Source organism: Thunnus thynnus, chromosome 4, assembly GCF_963924715.1.
Source record: "Thunnus thynnus chromosome 4, fThuThy2.1, whole genome shotgun sequence".
Taxonomy (NCBI): Eukaryota; Metazoa; Chordata; class Actinopteri; order Scombriformes; family Scombridae; genus Thunnus; species Thunnus thynnus.
The window spans coordinates 3,501,932-3,515,537 of record NC_089520.1 but is presented as its reverse complement, the minus strand read 5'-3'; the positions used below and the strand labels follow the sequence as shown (position 1 = coordinate 3,515,537).

At 39.9% G+C, this 13,606-nt stretch overlaps 1 protein-coding gene across 1 annotated transcript in view; it reads right to left on the bottom strand.

Annotated features, from left to right (window-relative positions):
* Positions 1-38: 38 nt before the first annotated feature.
* The window catches only part of si:dkey-49n23.1 (semaphorin-3D), a 109,158-nt gene continuing 95,590 nt past the window's right edge, over positions 39-13,606 (bottom strand). Inside the window, exons 13-18 of the mRNA XM_067586199.1 lie at positions 9,261-9,349; positions 7,230-7,271; positions 6,337-6,494; positions 4,968-5,032; positions 3,529-3,686; positions 39-2,253 (exon numbers count right to left, since the gene is read on the bottom strand). Of these exons, the coding sequence (XP_067442300.1) occupies positions 1,738-2,253; positions 3,529-3,686; positions 4,968-5,032; positions 6,337-6,494; positions 7,230-7,271; positions 9,261-9,349 (1,028 nt within the window). The 3' untranslated portion in view covers positions 39-1,737. The remainder of the gene's footprint in view (positions 2,254-3,528; positions 3,687-4,967; positions 5,033-6,336; positions 6,495-7,229; positions 7,272-9,260; positions 9,350-13,606) is intronic.

The window sequence follows — 13,606 nt, the reverse complement described above, 5'->3', positions numbered from 1 at the left end:
TTTAAATTATTTTATCTTTTAGAAATAAATCAAAACCCTTGAATGTTTTTATTTCTTTATTTTACAGGTAAGTTATAATTTTGTGGCTTATTCACATACAGTTTAACAGAAAATCCATTATTCAGTTCTTCATCTCGAAGCTTATTAGAGTCGTGAAGTTAAAAAAAAGAGAAACACACAAGTTTATAAAAACACAGAAAATGTACTAAATCCTAGTATACAAAGAAAGAAAACTATCAAAAATAGAGTTCTTTAATATACATTGATGTGAATAATAATAATTATTAGTTACATGGCAGAATTAATACAGAATGTGTCATTCAAGCAAGGTTCGTTTTACGTGTGCGTTTCCACTGAGGCCTTTATTCAATCCATCAGGTATGTATGAAACAAACATAAATACTTGTAGAAAACACTATAAGTTTTTGTTAAACAGTTAAACGTGTGGCAGTAAATAGGGCAAACACTTTTCATGTTTAGTCTTCTGTCATTAATTTATACCGTATATATACTTCAGTCTGCGTCGTGTGTGAGATCCTGATACATGTTCACCTCAACCTTTCACCTGTATTTCAGATATTTTTTGCTACAAATTCCCCGTCAGCGGCCTGTTTCCAGTATGCAGAGGACATACTAGAGAAGGAAAGCTGAGATATTGTTGAATTCATAACATTAAAGAAAAGGTAAATATTCTGATAATGTTTCCTACTTCATGCCACAAGTCTTTCTAACACTACAAATAGTAACTCAAACAGTTTTTGGCACTGCTACCAAGCTGATTAGCAGCATTATATTTTCTCTAGAAGCTTGTACTGAAAGCTAATGAAGCTTGAAATAAGATCAGATGCATCACTTCCCTTCTGACTCGTTTATGTTGTAAGTATGTTGTCTTGTAACCTGTCAGCAACAAATATGCATAAAGGGAAACCTTGGTATTCAACCTGGACCCTGTTTCCCATCTTTTTGTGTCTAATGGGTGCAACAATTTTTGAAACTGGTCCAGTATTGAGTGAGAGTGTTTCAGCCAGCAGCCATGAAAGGGGCTCCAATGTAATCCAACACTAACGCACCGTCAAGGTACTTTTCTCCTTGAGTCAGATTTGATTAGACACAGTTAATAAACAGACGGATCAAGTGAAAGTCAAGAAATATGTTTTACTTCTCGGTATGGTCCTTCCCATGATGTTTTCAGACACTTATAATAACAATCTGAGCCTGTCAGTGGCAAAAATAAGCCCTAGAGGATCACATTACAGCCTGTTTCGCTCAATACTGGACCAGTTTCAAACAGTGTTGACCCCATTAGTCACAAAAAGATGGGAAAATATGGTCCAGGTTGAAAAAAATAGCAAAGTTTCCCTTTAAATGTGTCATAAACCCATAATATTTGGCACATTTGTGATTCTAAGGTGTGATTTCATCTTTCAGATGCTGGTTCCATCTTTGACTTACAAAATAACATTCTGGAGCCAACTGAAACAATAATGAACGTTGCTCATAATAAAAATTCAGACATAAAATAACTTTTTCTACATTTCCATTTCCATTTTTTGAAGTGTCTAAATGTCAACATATTCAGGATGAGGATATACTAATTCTCTCTCTTTTTTTTTTGAATATTATTGTCAGTCTTTAAAGGCATAGAGGTGGTATCACTCTACCAGCCGCCATTATTAGCTCTTTCTTTGTCCACTGCATGTACAGGATCTGTTGTCAGTCTCTGTGTTCTCCAGGTGACTAGAGGGGAACCTCCGGAGGGTTGTTCCTCCTCACCCGGGCTTTCCTGCTCTCCTGTCTCAGCTTCAGAGTGCGGAGTTTCTGCTGCCGGCGTTTCTCGCGGTACCACAGATTCTCGCAGTACTCGTCCACGCTCAGACCGTTGCTCCCCGCCAGTTGCAGGTCTTTGTAGCTCTTCAGAGGAAGCTGAGGATGCTGGGAAATCCACGAGTTCCTGTTTCCCGGCAGCGAAGGTGGCGGATTAGGGGCTCCTGCCTGGCTGTGAAACCCGGAAACCCCCACAGCCGACGGGCCGTTCCTCCCGTGGACCACGGGGCCCTGCTGGTTGGGGCTGTGGTTCTGCTGGTAGCGGGCCGGATGGAGGCTGTGGTTGGGGATGATGTGGATGCGGTATCGGGCCAGGACCTGACGGTAGGAGTGCTCGTGGCTGGTGCAGGTGTAGACGCCGGCGTCAGCCATCTCCAGGCGCTGAATCAGCAACCCTCGCTTCATGTAGAGGGAGCGGCCGTCGTTGCTCTGAGGGAGCAAAGAACAGACGAGAAGGAGACAGGAGAAGATCAGAGGATGATGTTCAAGTTGTGAGTTTGTTGTAATTCACATCCCCACTACTAACAGCACTTCTCATGGTTTTGTTGACATTAATATGTAACCCACCATGCAATATTTATTAAAGTTTGCACGTTAGACCACGGAAATCAGGTTTTTAAAACCAAACTAAATTTAAAGGAGTTTCATATTTTAAGATGAAGGATTATAAGGATAAGGATATATCTGTGATATGGGAAAAATTTATAATTTAGCTTATAAAAACCTGTCAAAACCCTTCAAAAATCATCATAATGCATGTTTGTGATTAGGGATGCACGATATTGGATTTTTTGCTGATATCCGATATGCCGATATTTCCAACTCATTGTGGCTGATGCCGATATATGCACATATTTTATTCCATATGGCTGAGGAGACTATTATGCATGCAAGCATAGATTGTACTAAGTATGATCAAGTAAGACAATATATGAAGGAAGAACTTAGGAAAACTCAGCATTAAAACTTTAATGAACCAGCCAAGTGGGAGCAGCAGTCGAGTTTTCTTTGAGTTTATTAGACAGACAGGATTAATGTGTCGGATTTAATCTCTGGTTGACACTCCGGGGCAGAAGGTGGCGGTATTGCACCTAATACGCAGGTTGCCAACCGCCGCTATAAACCAAAAAGACCCCCCCCCCCAGCCCCGGTTCTGCATGTGGATCCAACTAGAGCACTGAGCCCTGGTTTGTTATTCAGGTTAAAGCAGGAAGAAGCAGTGGAGCCTGTGGAGGAAACACCGGGACCGTCGGGGTGAAACAGTCCGTGGAGGGAAGCACAGTCAGGCGGTGGAGGGGAAGGCGACATATCAGCCTCTCATAATCGTCAGAAATGGCCGATGGCGATATTTCATTTTAGAGCTTTTATCGGCCGATACAGATGACGTGCCGATAATATCGTGCATCCCTATTTGTGATGCTTTTCACAGATATATCCCTCAAGTTTTTTAAGCAACAGCAGTCATGACATCTTTCTTTCTTTGGAAAAGAAGAATTGTCTGATTCTCTCACACAGTGGGTCACAGTCTATTAGTTTTTGAGTGATGTCTCCATACGTGGAGGTGAGTTAACTCAACATCAGCTTAATACTATTGTAACTACAGCGATAGAAACACTTCCAAATGACAGCGACAAGCAAAACTTCGCTGCAGCATCATCCCTACAGTCAACCTTTGTTCTTCTGAGATATACAGATGTGACTCACCTTTCTGCTTTGGTGCATCTGACTGAGAGTTTGCTGCTGGCTCTCTGTTTGCGGCACCGTCCACTTGAGCTCGGCCTGCGGAGACCGAGGAATGCACTCCAGGAAGGTGGAGTTTCCCTCCACGCCGTACACTGACTTCACCTCAACAGACTGTGAATCTGAAACAGTTGGAAATAGCAGAAATATATTTACTGTTGTTTCCTTCTTTCAAAGCGTCACATCCTGAGAGGTTTTATATGAAATGCTGTACAGAGACAGACAAAATATTAACTAAATATTAACTTAAATATTAACTTAAATATTAACTGCTCAGTATAAATCTGACTAGAAAAAAGGAGGGATGATCAGATAATATCTAGTGTGTCAGTTACTGTTGACACTGTGCATCACAGCCTCAAGACACTCAAGAAAAACATATATATTACATATTATAGAAGCATTTATGTGAAGATTTAAATTTTAATATATTCTAATTATTATTTTTCCTTATTTGTAATAAACTTTTACCACTGGTTTGCTGTGTAGCAGAGAAAACTGCAGTTACACAGTACGTCCCCTAGAGTGCGCCCTACTCCTGCCTACAGATCAGAATAATAATAGGAGCTATTTTATATGCAGCATATAACCTTTAATTAATAATACTGCATTTGTTTTCTATTCTTAACATTGTCTTTCCTGCTGCTCTGTTGTTGTTGTTGTTGTGTGCAATTTCCTATGAAAAGCATCTCAAAGTGCCTTTAAAAAGGACTGTATTATTATTATTATTATTATTATTATTATTATTGTTATTATTATTATTATTATTATCATTGATAAAGATCTCCTTTAGAAGAGAGACCTGAGTGCATCCAGTCACACAAACACATCAGAAACAATCCCAGATGTCTCTTAACAGTTTAAATTCATCCAATGAGATGAAACTTTCAAGTTTTAATGAAAAAGTAAAGAATCCATTTATACATATATTCTATATTATACTGCATATTCTAGGGTCTCCTGCAAAATGAATGATAGCAGAACAACTTTACAATATAGCAGGTAACTTAAGATCTTTAATACTTTAGATTAAACAATGAACTTAAGATAGATACATTCCTATGGCATCATCTCTTATTTGGACTCTTCTGACATTCTTAACATTAAGTCTGTTTATTCGTGTATGTATTTTAAGTTCAGGTGCCAAGAATCAAACACAGTCGTTGATTCATGCAGGTCTCTTCTGTAGACGCCAACCAAACAGCTGTTCCGCTGTGGCGTCTTACAGTCCGTCCACCGCTACGCCACTTCAAAATACTCTGTCAATCACAGAGTGTGTGTGGAAGTGGAAATCCACTTCACTAAACCGCGCCGGCCGTCCGTTACGTAACTTATGACGGGAAAAATGTTTAAAACAGCGACACAGAGACGGGTTATTCATATCAGACAGAGGAAATCCTTACCATCCTCGGTGATTGGGCACTGACTCCAGGGGTCGCCGTACTTTATATCCTGTCTCCGTGTCCGCCTGAAACACACACACACACACACACACACACACACACACACAGTTTCTTAGTAACTTTTTCACATAAATTTCTGCTTTAATCTATTTATCCCACTATCATTAAACTTCTTATCACACATGACTTGTTGTTAGTCACCTTATTGTTTCATCTAATCTCTTTATTCCCCTTTATGAACAAATTATGTATCTATGACAACAAGCTAAAAAATGTGAATAATGTGGGTACTGTCAGTGACTGACGTGTGTGCGGTGGAGTACACTGAAGACTCATCAGTTAAACAGCCTGACAGCAGCAGATAATGAAGTTGCCCTTAGATAAAGCTGTAAAACAGCATTAAATCCTCTTTCTCACTGTTGTTTCTGGGCTTCTGCCGGCTCCTCGGAGGTGAAAATATGAAGTTATTGCGATTATGAATGAGGAAACATGGGGCAAAGACAGGCTGTGAAAATACAGAATATTGTTCCAGTCATGGTAAAGAGTGTTGTCATGTCTCTTTTGTGACCCTGCTGCTCCTTCCTTTCCTGCTTTATGTCCTTTAGACTGTAACATAACTGATGGTCTCGCTTGTCTTTCCTCAGCAGCAGGTCTCTCATCTCCTTACTATTAGTTTTCACATTTATACTTTGTCAGCGAAAAGATACCGACTCTCTCACTTTCTGCTCATTTCCTCCTTCGTGCTTCTCTCCTCTTGTTCTTCAGAAGATGCCAGGTTCATTTTTCTCTCTCTGTCCTCCTTCCTGTCAGTATTCTCTCTCTCTTTATGAGTGTAAACACTCAAACCCAAACTAATCTTTTTTTAACTTTCTTGTCTTGGCTATTTCCATCTCAGGACGGGAATCAAGGAAAGTCTCAAGAGAATGAAACACTTGATGAGATGATTATCCTGTTGAAACATCAATAATTTTTCCACTAATGATGAAGGTCTGGTCAGGTTTCAGTGGCTGTAGAGTTTACAGTATCAGACTCATGTTTATGGCCAGTTATACCTAATGTAATTCATATAAGTTGATCAGATCCTGTTTGTTTTATACGTGTGATGAAGGTGTGTTGTTGTTTGTGTGTGTGTAATGTAGGTTACATATATTTGGAAAATCTAAATGAAATATTTTTAGAAAGCAGCTGCTGTGTGATTCATCATCTGGGGAAATACATCTAACAGTTGTTGAGCTATTTCAGTCTGGACCGAGAAACCAGACTGGGATCCACAGAGCCTCGCTGCTAGCACGGCTTAAAGAAACAAAACATTAGACATGTCTGACAAAGCCTCTGTAGATTAAACCTGTAACTCATCCTCATTCTCTACCTCTTGCTGGTGGAGAAGTATCTGGAGCAGGTCTGTCCGTCCCAGGAGCAGTAGGGATCTCTGGCCAGGCAGCACTCGGCGCAGTCGACCCCGTACAGCTCACACCTCTGGAGCCCCAGCTGGGCCACGCCGAGCTCACTGGACACATACAGCTGTTGCTGTGGAGGAGAGAGAAAAACAAGAGATTCATTACCTTCCTGTAAATCCACCACACCTCCTACTACTGTTACAAAGAGATAGAGGAGGATGAGCGTGAAGAAGTCCGTCTCTGGAGGTTGCTTCAGGGCAACAGATGTTCGTAAAAGAAAACCAACAACGCCTTTCTCATCTGTCGTTGTAAAGTATCTCCTCAAGACAATAAAGTTTGAACACAGTTCATCCAAGTTTTGTTAAACTTTTAACTTCTGAAAATTCATTTTTATGGCAGATTTTTTATGTAAAATATTGTGCCTTGGACATCTTTATGTTCTTTTTTATTCTTTCTAATTATTTATGATTAGTTAGCAGGTAACATATCTCCTTTACTTCATCACTCATCCACTGTGAGAATTACATTTAATTTATTACATTTATGCAAAAAAAAGTCAAGTCATAGTTACTGTTACAAGGAAACAGGAGTTTTGTTAAATGAGCCAGTTTGCCAATAAAATTGTATATTAATTTCTCCTTAACCCTGGTGTCATTATGTGCTGTCATCAGTATCCTGACTAAACTTTTACATAGACCAGTCTGCCATAATCCATCAACATGTTTTCCTCTGATCTCAACTACAGTTGGATACTGTTTTGAAACCATTTAATTTTTTTTGATGACAGCACATAATGACACATTGTTTAGTTTGTTCTCTACTCTGAACAAATATCACAAATACACAGACAGACAGATAAACTTACTCTCTTTGTTGACAGCTCCATGCTCAGGATGGGAGACGGACTCTGCACGATAAAAAAGGAAAACGGATGAATTTAGATACTCGCTGCATCACACAGACGGCAATCATTCATCATTTATATATCTCTATGATCACCGAGGGAATCAATGTGATTTAATGCGTAATGTGGTCTTGATACTGTGACAGACACACACACACACACACACACACACACACACACACACACACAGAAACACTAAACTGTGTCGACTGTCGACTGTGAGCAGCAGAATAAGGTAAGGAATTGGGGGGGGGGCCTTCGGTGTTAGTCTTTAACAAAATTGATAGTTCAGCCTTGCAGAGGTTGCAAAGGAATGTCTCAGAGATGCTTTAAATGCTGCGGCTGGCTTTGAGGTCAGGGCAGCTACTCAGATTAGAAATCTAATAAATTTAAATTACTCCTCGATTTCTCTATTTTTCTAGCTCACTGACTCATTTCAGCATTTCACAAAGGGAGTCAACGACCCCTGAACGCTCCGAGTGGGGAGGTCGAACTGATGGAGGAGGGGGAGATAAAGGAGACTCAGACTATGGTAAAGGGTAAAGGGAGAGTGATCTGGCTATCATATGTCCCGTCACAGCCAACAAACTGACCGACCAATCAGAGAGCAAACCAGCCTCTTGTGCCTCCAACGGTTATATAAACATGGCAGTTCATCATATGGTCGTACAGTCGGTGCCAGCTGGTTTACCCCTGTCCCTGTTCTGTGTGAAGCTGATGGAAATGGGTTAGTTCCTGTTTTAATCTCACTATAAGTAAATGGACAATGTGCTTCTGGTATCCTGTTTGTTTGTGGCTGTTGTGGTTTTTCTTCCTTCCCTTCACCTGTGCTCCACTTTAATGCTGCTTAAGCTTCACTTCCTCATCTAATCTTTTCTTTATTCCTGTCCTTATTTCTCATCCTCTGCTCTTTTTTAAAAAAAACATTCTTCCTTTTCCCCTTTCTTCCTGTTTTTGCCTTTTCTGTCCTCCTCTCTTCCCCCAGTCCTCTTGCCTTCTCTAACGCTTATTTACAGAGAAGACCTTGGGAAATATGTGCCCTGCTATCTGTTTTTCTGTTTAGTAGAGTTATTCCCGACAAATATGTTCCACTGGAAACAACATGCGTGTGGCGCGGGGCCGGCAGATGGGCACTGGGAAAACTGGGTCTGTGATTTTAGCCATAAAAGTCCTGAGTAACTACAGTTCATGTGTGTGCTTAGCTCTGCAGTGAGGTATTAAATGTTCTGCGGGATAATCTGAGCAGAAGGAATGAAGTTAGGAGTCGTTTCTCAGGTGTTCAAAGTGGTTCGGGTTGTAAAAACAGGTGCGGACTGGTGGGCCAACATGTTTGGTTCCAGCAGAAAAAGAACAAGATGCCATTTCATGTGAAAATTCGCTAATGTGTCCTGTTTTTTGTAAAGGAAGTATTAACCTTTTAACATCCACCGGGTCGCCGGCGACCCGCTTAAGCCAGTTGTATGCGGTAGCATCACACAGCAATGAGTAATGGCACAATTTAGCCAATTGGAGATGATTGGAGAGGTTCAGGGACACCAGTGACACCAAACTAAAAACTCCCGAGCTCCCATAAGGTTAGGTTAGGCCTAGAGGTCTGGAATATTATACAGGTTGACAAGATGTAGAAGGTTTATGGTATTCTGCACAGTTCTGGCATAAAGCATGTCCTAATTATTGTTATTCAAATATGACTCATGATAGACTGAGATTGAACTGATGTAGTTTTGCCACATGCTAAACAAACACATTTCCAGAAACTAGAAGATGTCACTTGTTAAATGAAGCCTGATACATGCATCATGGCCTTACAGTTCTTCTGTTATAAGCTTTTCCATTTGGCCAAATAGGCGAAAATTCTATAAAAAGGGTGGATGTTAAGGGGTTAACAAGTGCTATTGTCTAAGTGTTTACAAGAAGACTGTCAGCGACCGTTCAGGTGTTAAAATGAGAAGCAGAAACAGTCACATTTCACATTATTTTGTTGTATCTCACTTGGAAGACGGTCAGCTCCTCCAGAATGATCTCCTCTGTGTCCCAGTTGTCTTTGATCACCGAGACTGCCTTCACCACCTTCCCATCATCTGGACAAAACAGGATAACATTTACTGATATGTCAAAACAGACACATGATTCACTGAGCAGAGAGAAACGAGAGAAAAGCACACAAATTTCAGCTCTTTAAACTCTGATTTTCCCCTGATCCTGTCAAATAAATTTTATTTAAATAGCTCAAAATCACAAATCTTCCACAAGGGGTTTTACAACCGGCACATCTACCCTAAAACCCTCGAGGATAGAGGGTCTCAAGACAGTGATTTCACTTTGGAAAAACAAATAAAACTGATGTGTAGTGTCCAAAAAAATTTATGAAACTTGACTTTTTTGTCTCACAGGGGACGTCCCTATGTAGGAGAAATACTCAAAGTTGTAACATGCAGGTTGAGTTCATCACTGATTGAACATAGCTGTTCTACATATTTTATTGTATTTCCTTCCAATAATTTCATAGAAGGGAATTACTGTATGTTTTGATTTTAATAACATCAAAACAAAGTGATGTGGACTGGTGGAAAAACCAACCATGTCCTCTTAATATCAGATGTGATGCGTCAAGGAAAAGAAAGTGAATCCCCTGAACTTTAAAAATTTGAGCGGGGCTGAGGAAAATATGTTTTCCATGAAGAATGGGAGATGTGGAAAATGAGATTTTAATGAGTTCATGGTGAAATCAATGGCCTGCAGGTTTCCATTCCTGCTGCTGCACATGATCACACTGCGTACAAGCTTCAGAAACTATTAGTATCCGCAAACACAACTCGAGTTCCTAATTTCGTGGAGTGCATGATATGCTTGGCATGAGAGCACTGTCGCTAGGCAGCTGACAACAAAGAAGGGCGCTACTTTTGTATCCTGATCAAAAACGATGAAAGATTTGTGTCGTATTTTAATGCCTTATTAAGGAGCAATAAAACAAATAAACACAAAAAAATGTAAAAAATTACTTCCAGGCGACCAACTGCTTTAAAGGCATCGACGAACTTGTGAACTCTGAGATGAAAATTTCCACTCACAAAGTTGCGATGACGACATCGGTGAGTCGCACACAAGTAAAATCAGAGAGGATTTATGAGATTTAGTCACAACTGCTAAACACCAGCTGTTGCAGTGAAACTACACACTGCTCAGTCTACTGCGATCCAATACAACAGCTCTGCCATGAATTCTACTTTCACAAAGCTGTCAGAGAGGTGATAATTCTGGAGTGTGTTTACATCCGCACTAGTATCCTGGTTATGTTTTGCACATGTAAACACCTTATCCTGGTTTCGGAAACCTAGATAAACCCTTAACCTGCTTTCGGAAACCTAGATAAACCCTTAACCTGCTTTCGGAAACCTAGTTAAACCCTTAACCTGCTTTCGGAAACCTAGTTAAACCCTTATCCTGCTTTCGGAAACCTAGATAAACCCTTATCCTGCTTTCGGAAACCTAGATAAACCCTTATCCTGGTTTCGGAAACCTAGATAAACACCTTATCCTGGTTTCAGGAACCTAGATAAACACCTTATCCTGGTTTCAGGAACCTAGATAATCACCTTATCCTGGTTTCGGAAACCTGGATAAACCCTTATCCTGGTTTCGGAAACCTGGATAAACCCTTATCCTGGTTTTGAGAAACCTGGATGTGCTGCCTGGAGAACATGGGGGCTGAGATCGTGAGATATCAAGACACAACTGCAAACAGATGATTAGAAACCTGGATACTGTTAGAATCATGGAAACTGGGACACTTGTTTTTCACTGGGGTTGTAGTGGGTGGTGATGGAGCTGAACTGGACTGTATTACTTTGAAAGATGTTTCTAATATTTAGTCTGCCCCATTTACATACACAAGTACTTGTATTAAAAACAGATTTCAATATAATGCACTTCAGTACAACATCATCACCAGCTACAACCTTAATAATCAACATAAAGTAGAGCTATCACCTTTCTGACTGTGTCAACAAAAACGGACAATTTATAAGCTTCGAAAAAGTAGAATTTATGGCCGAGATGTTGAACTGGATTGCGTTAGATTGTACAGGTGTATCTAATAAAGTAGACAGTGACTGTAAAAGCAGATTCACTTAACATGTAATGTACTAAAACCATATGCAGGAGCACAAAAACACACAAATCAATTCATGTGGACACATATAGGTTCACATTTCTACCTGTACAGACACATAAAATACATTCATTCAGGTACAAGAAGACACACACACACACACACACACACACACACACACACACACACACACACATATAATGTCAGGATGTTCTCAAGGAACCTCATAAACCTCAGAAATCCTGCTGTGGGAAATCTCTTATGTTTGTACCAGAATGACTATTACATGCTCTGTGTGTGTGTGTGTGTGTGTGTGTGTGTGTGTGTGTGTGTGTGTGTGTGTGTGTGTGTATGCATGCGTGTGGCTGCAGATGAGTCTGGAAAACAAGCCTACCCTACATGGACTAATGATGTACTGAGATGTCATCAGAGACCTTTGTAACATTTAATTTCAAGAGAGTCGAGATAAAATCTGGAAACTGCGTTTGTGCTCCAACGTTTCTTCTTCTCTGAGTCTCGACCCAATATGGCAAAAATAAAAGGTGAACAAATCAACAGCGAGGTAAAGCTTGAAAAGGTTGGAAAGCTCCTCCAAAAGATGTATGTGCACTATATATGACCATGTTAGAGAAAATAAACTGAAGTACAACATAATCTATCTACAAAATACACAAAATCTACTCTGTAAAAGTATGTTGTGAGGCAAACACTTACTCAAAGTTCATTGTATTGGGAGTCATTTTGTATTTAAGCCGATAATGAGCTGTTTTATTGAAATTAACTCCACAGTTCAATCAGTTTTTGTTCCCTTAATATGAAAGCTGTTTGTCTCTTCATCTGTCACACACGATATCTCAGCCAACAATGACGGTCATAAAAGAAAAATAGGGATTTAAAGTTAAAACAGTTAAAACTGCAGCATTTAACAGGGACGGACATGTAACATGTACAACTCACTACACAGGTCAGTGCATGACCTCAGAGTAACCTGTACACTTTACAAACCTATATTTTATTTTCAGAATTATCTCCCTCGACATGAACGCGTGGCTGAGCAGTGATATATTAAAAAAAAGGACATTGAAAGATTCATTCTGGTCGCACTGTGTGCAAATCAGAGCACTTGAAAGAGCACAAAGTGCATTAATCAGGCAGGTAAATGTGCTGCTGATGGGGAGATGAGAGATGTTGGAGAGGAATCCACTTAGAGGAGATGTATGGAGCCGTTGGGGCACCTCTGGCCCCGCGGCCTGTCACCAGCGGTTAAATAACCTCCGCCATTTATCACACACACACACACACACACACACACACACACACACACACTCACCATTCACGGTCAAACACACACAAACACACACAGGATCACAAATACCGACATACAGCTTCAGGGTTTTTATGAACACACACACTTACAAAGCCCAGACACACTCAGGAACCCATTCACCCCATCAGAAGTGATGCTTCAGGATAAAACAGTGAGAGATAATTATAAACAACATTTTAACAATGTGGTTTGGGGAAAATGTGAAGTTGTGGAAAGACGCTTAGAATTATTATTTTTCTTGTGGTAGTTTTTTTTTTTTTAATTTCTTCATGGTGGTGTCCTGTTTGTTTCTACTCAGCCTCCCAGTATGCGCCTCTCATAGTTTATAACTATAAACAAAAAACACCCAGCGACTTTTGAAAAACCAAAAAGGTTGTACTGTATTGTTCTTAAAGTATTTCCAGAATCCTCAAATATTCTTCTCACCATCTCAGTTAAAAAGATTTTCTGTCCGCTGCATGACAAAAAAGATTTTTTCAACCTGTTTCTGCAACTCTGTTTCCTTTCCAGGAAGCCAGAAACACATGTCCTCGCTTGTTTGGTACAACACAAGAAAAATACTAACGTGGTACCAACAGACCAATAGAAAGTAACACAAATAATAAAGTGATAGCAAAATTCTTTAAATTTGGTTTACATTGTACATTTGTCTGGATTAGAAAACTTAAAAACTAGCTAAATCCTCTCTAAACATCTCTTATTCTCATCTCTTAGATCAACTCTTGATCTATTTTGTGAAAATTCACACCTGTATGATCAGTTTAGAGTGACAAGAATGTTTTTGGAGTGTGAGCTGGAAACCTTAAACAACAAAATATAATGAAGTGAAAAGGAAATCTGATTTCTGATGCTTGTTTTCAGTGTCTTGATTCGTCTTTTTCCCACATTTTCTCTGGGAGA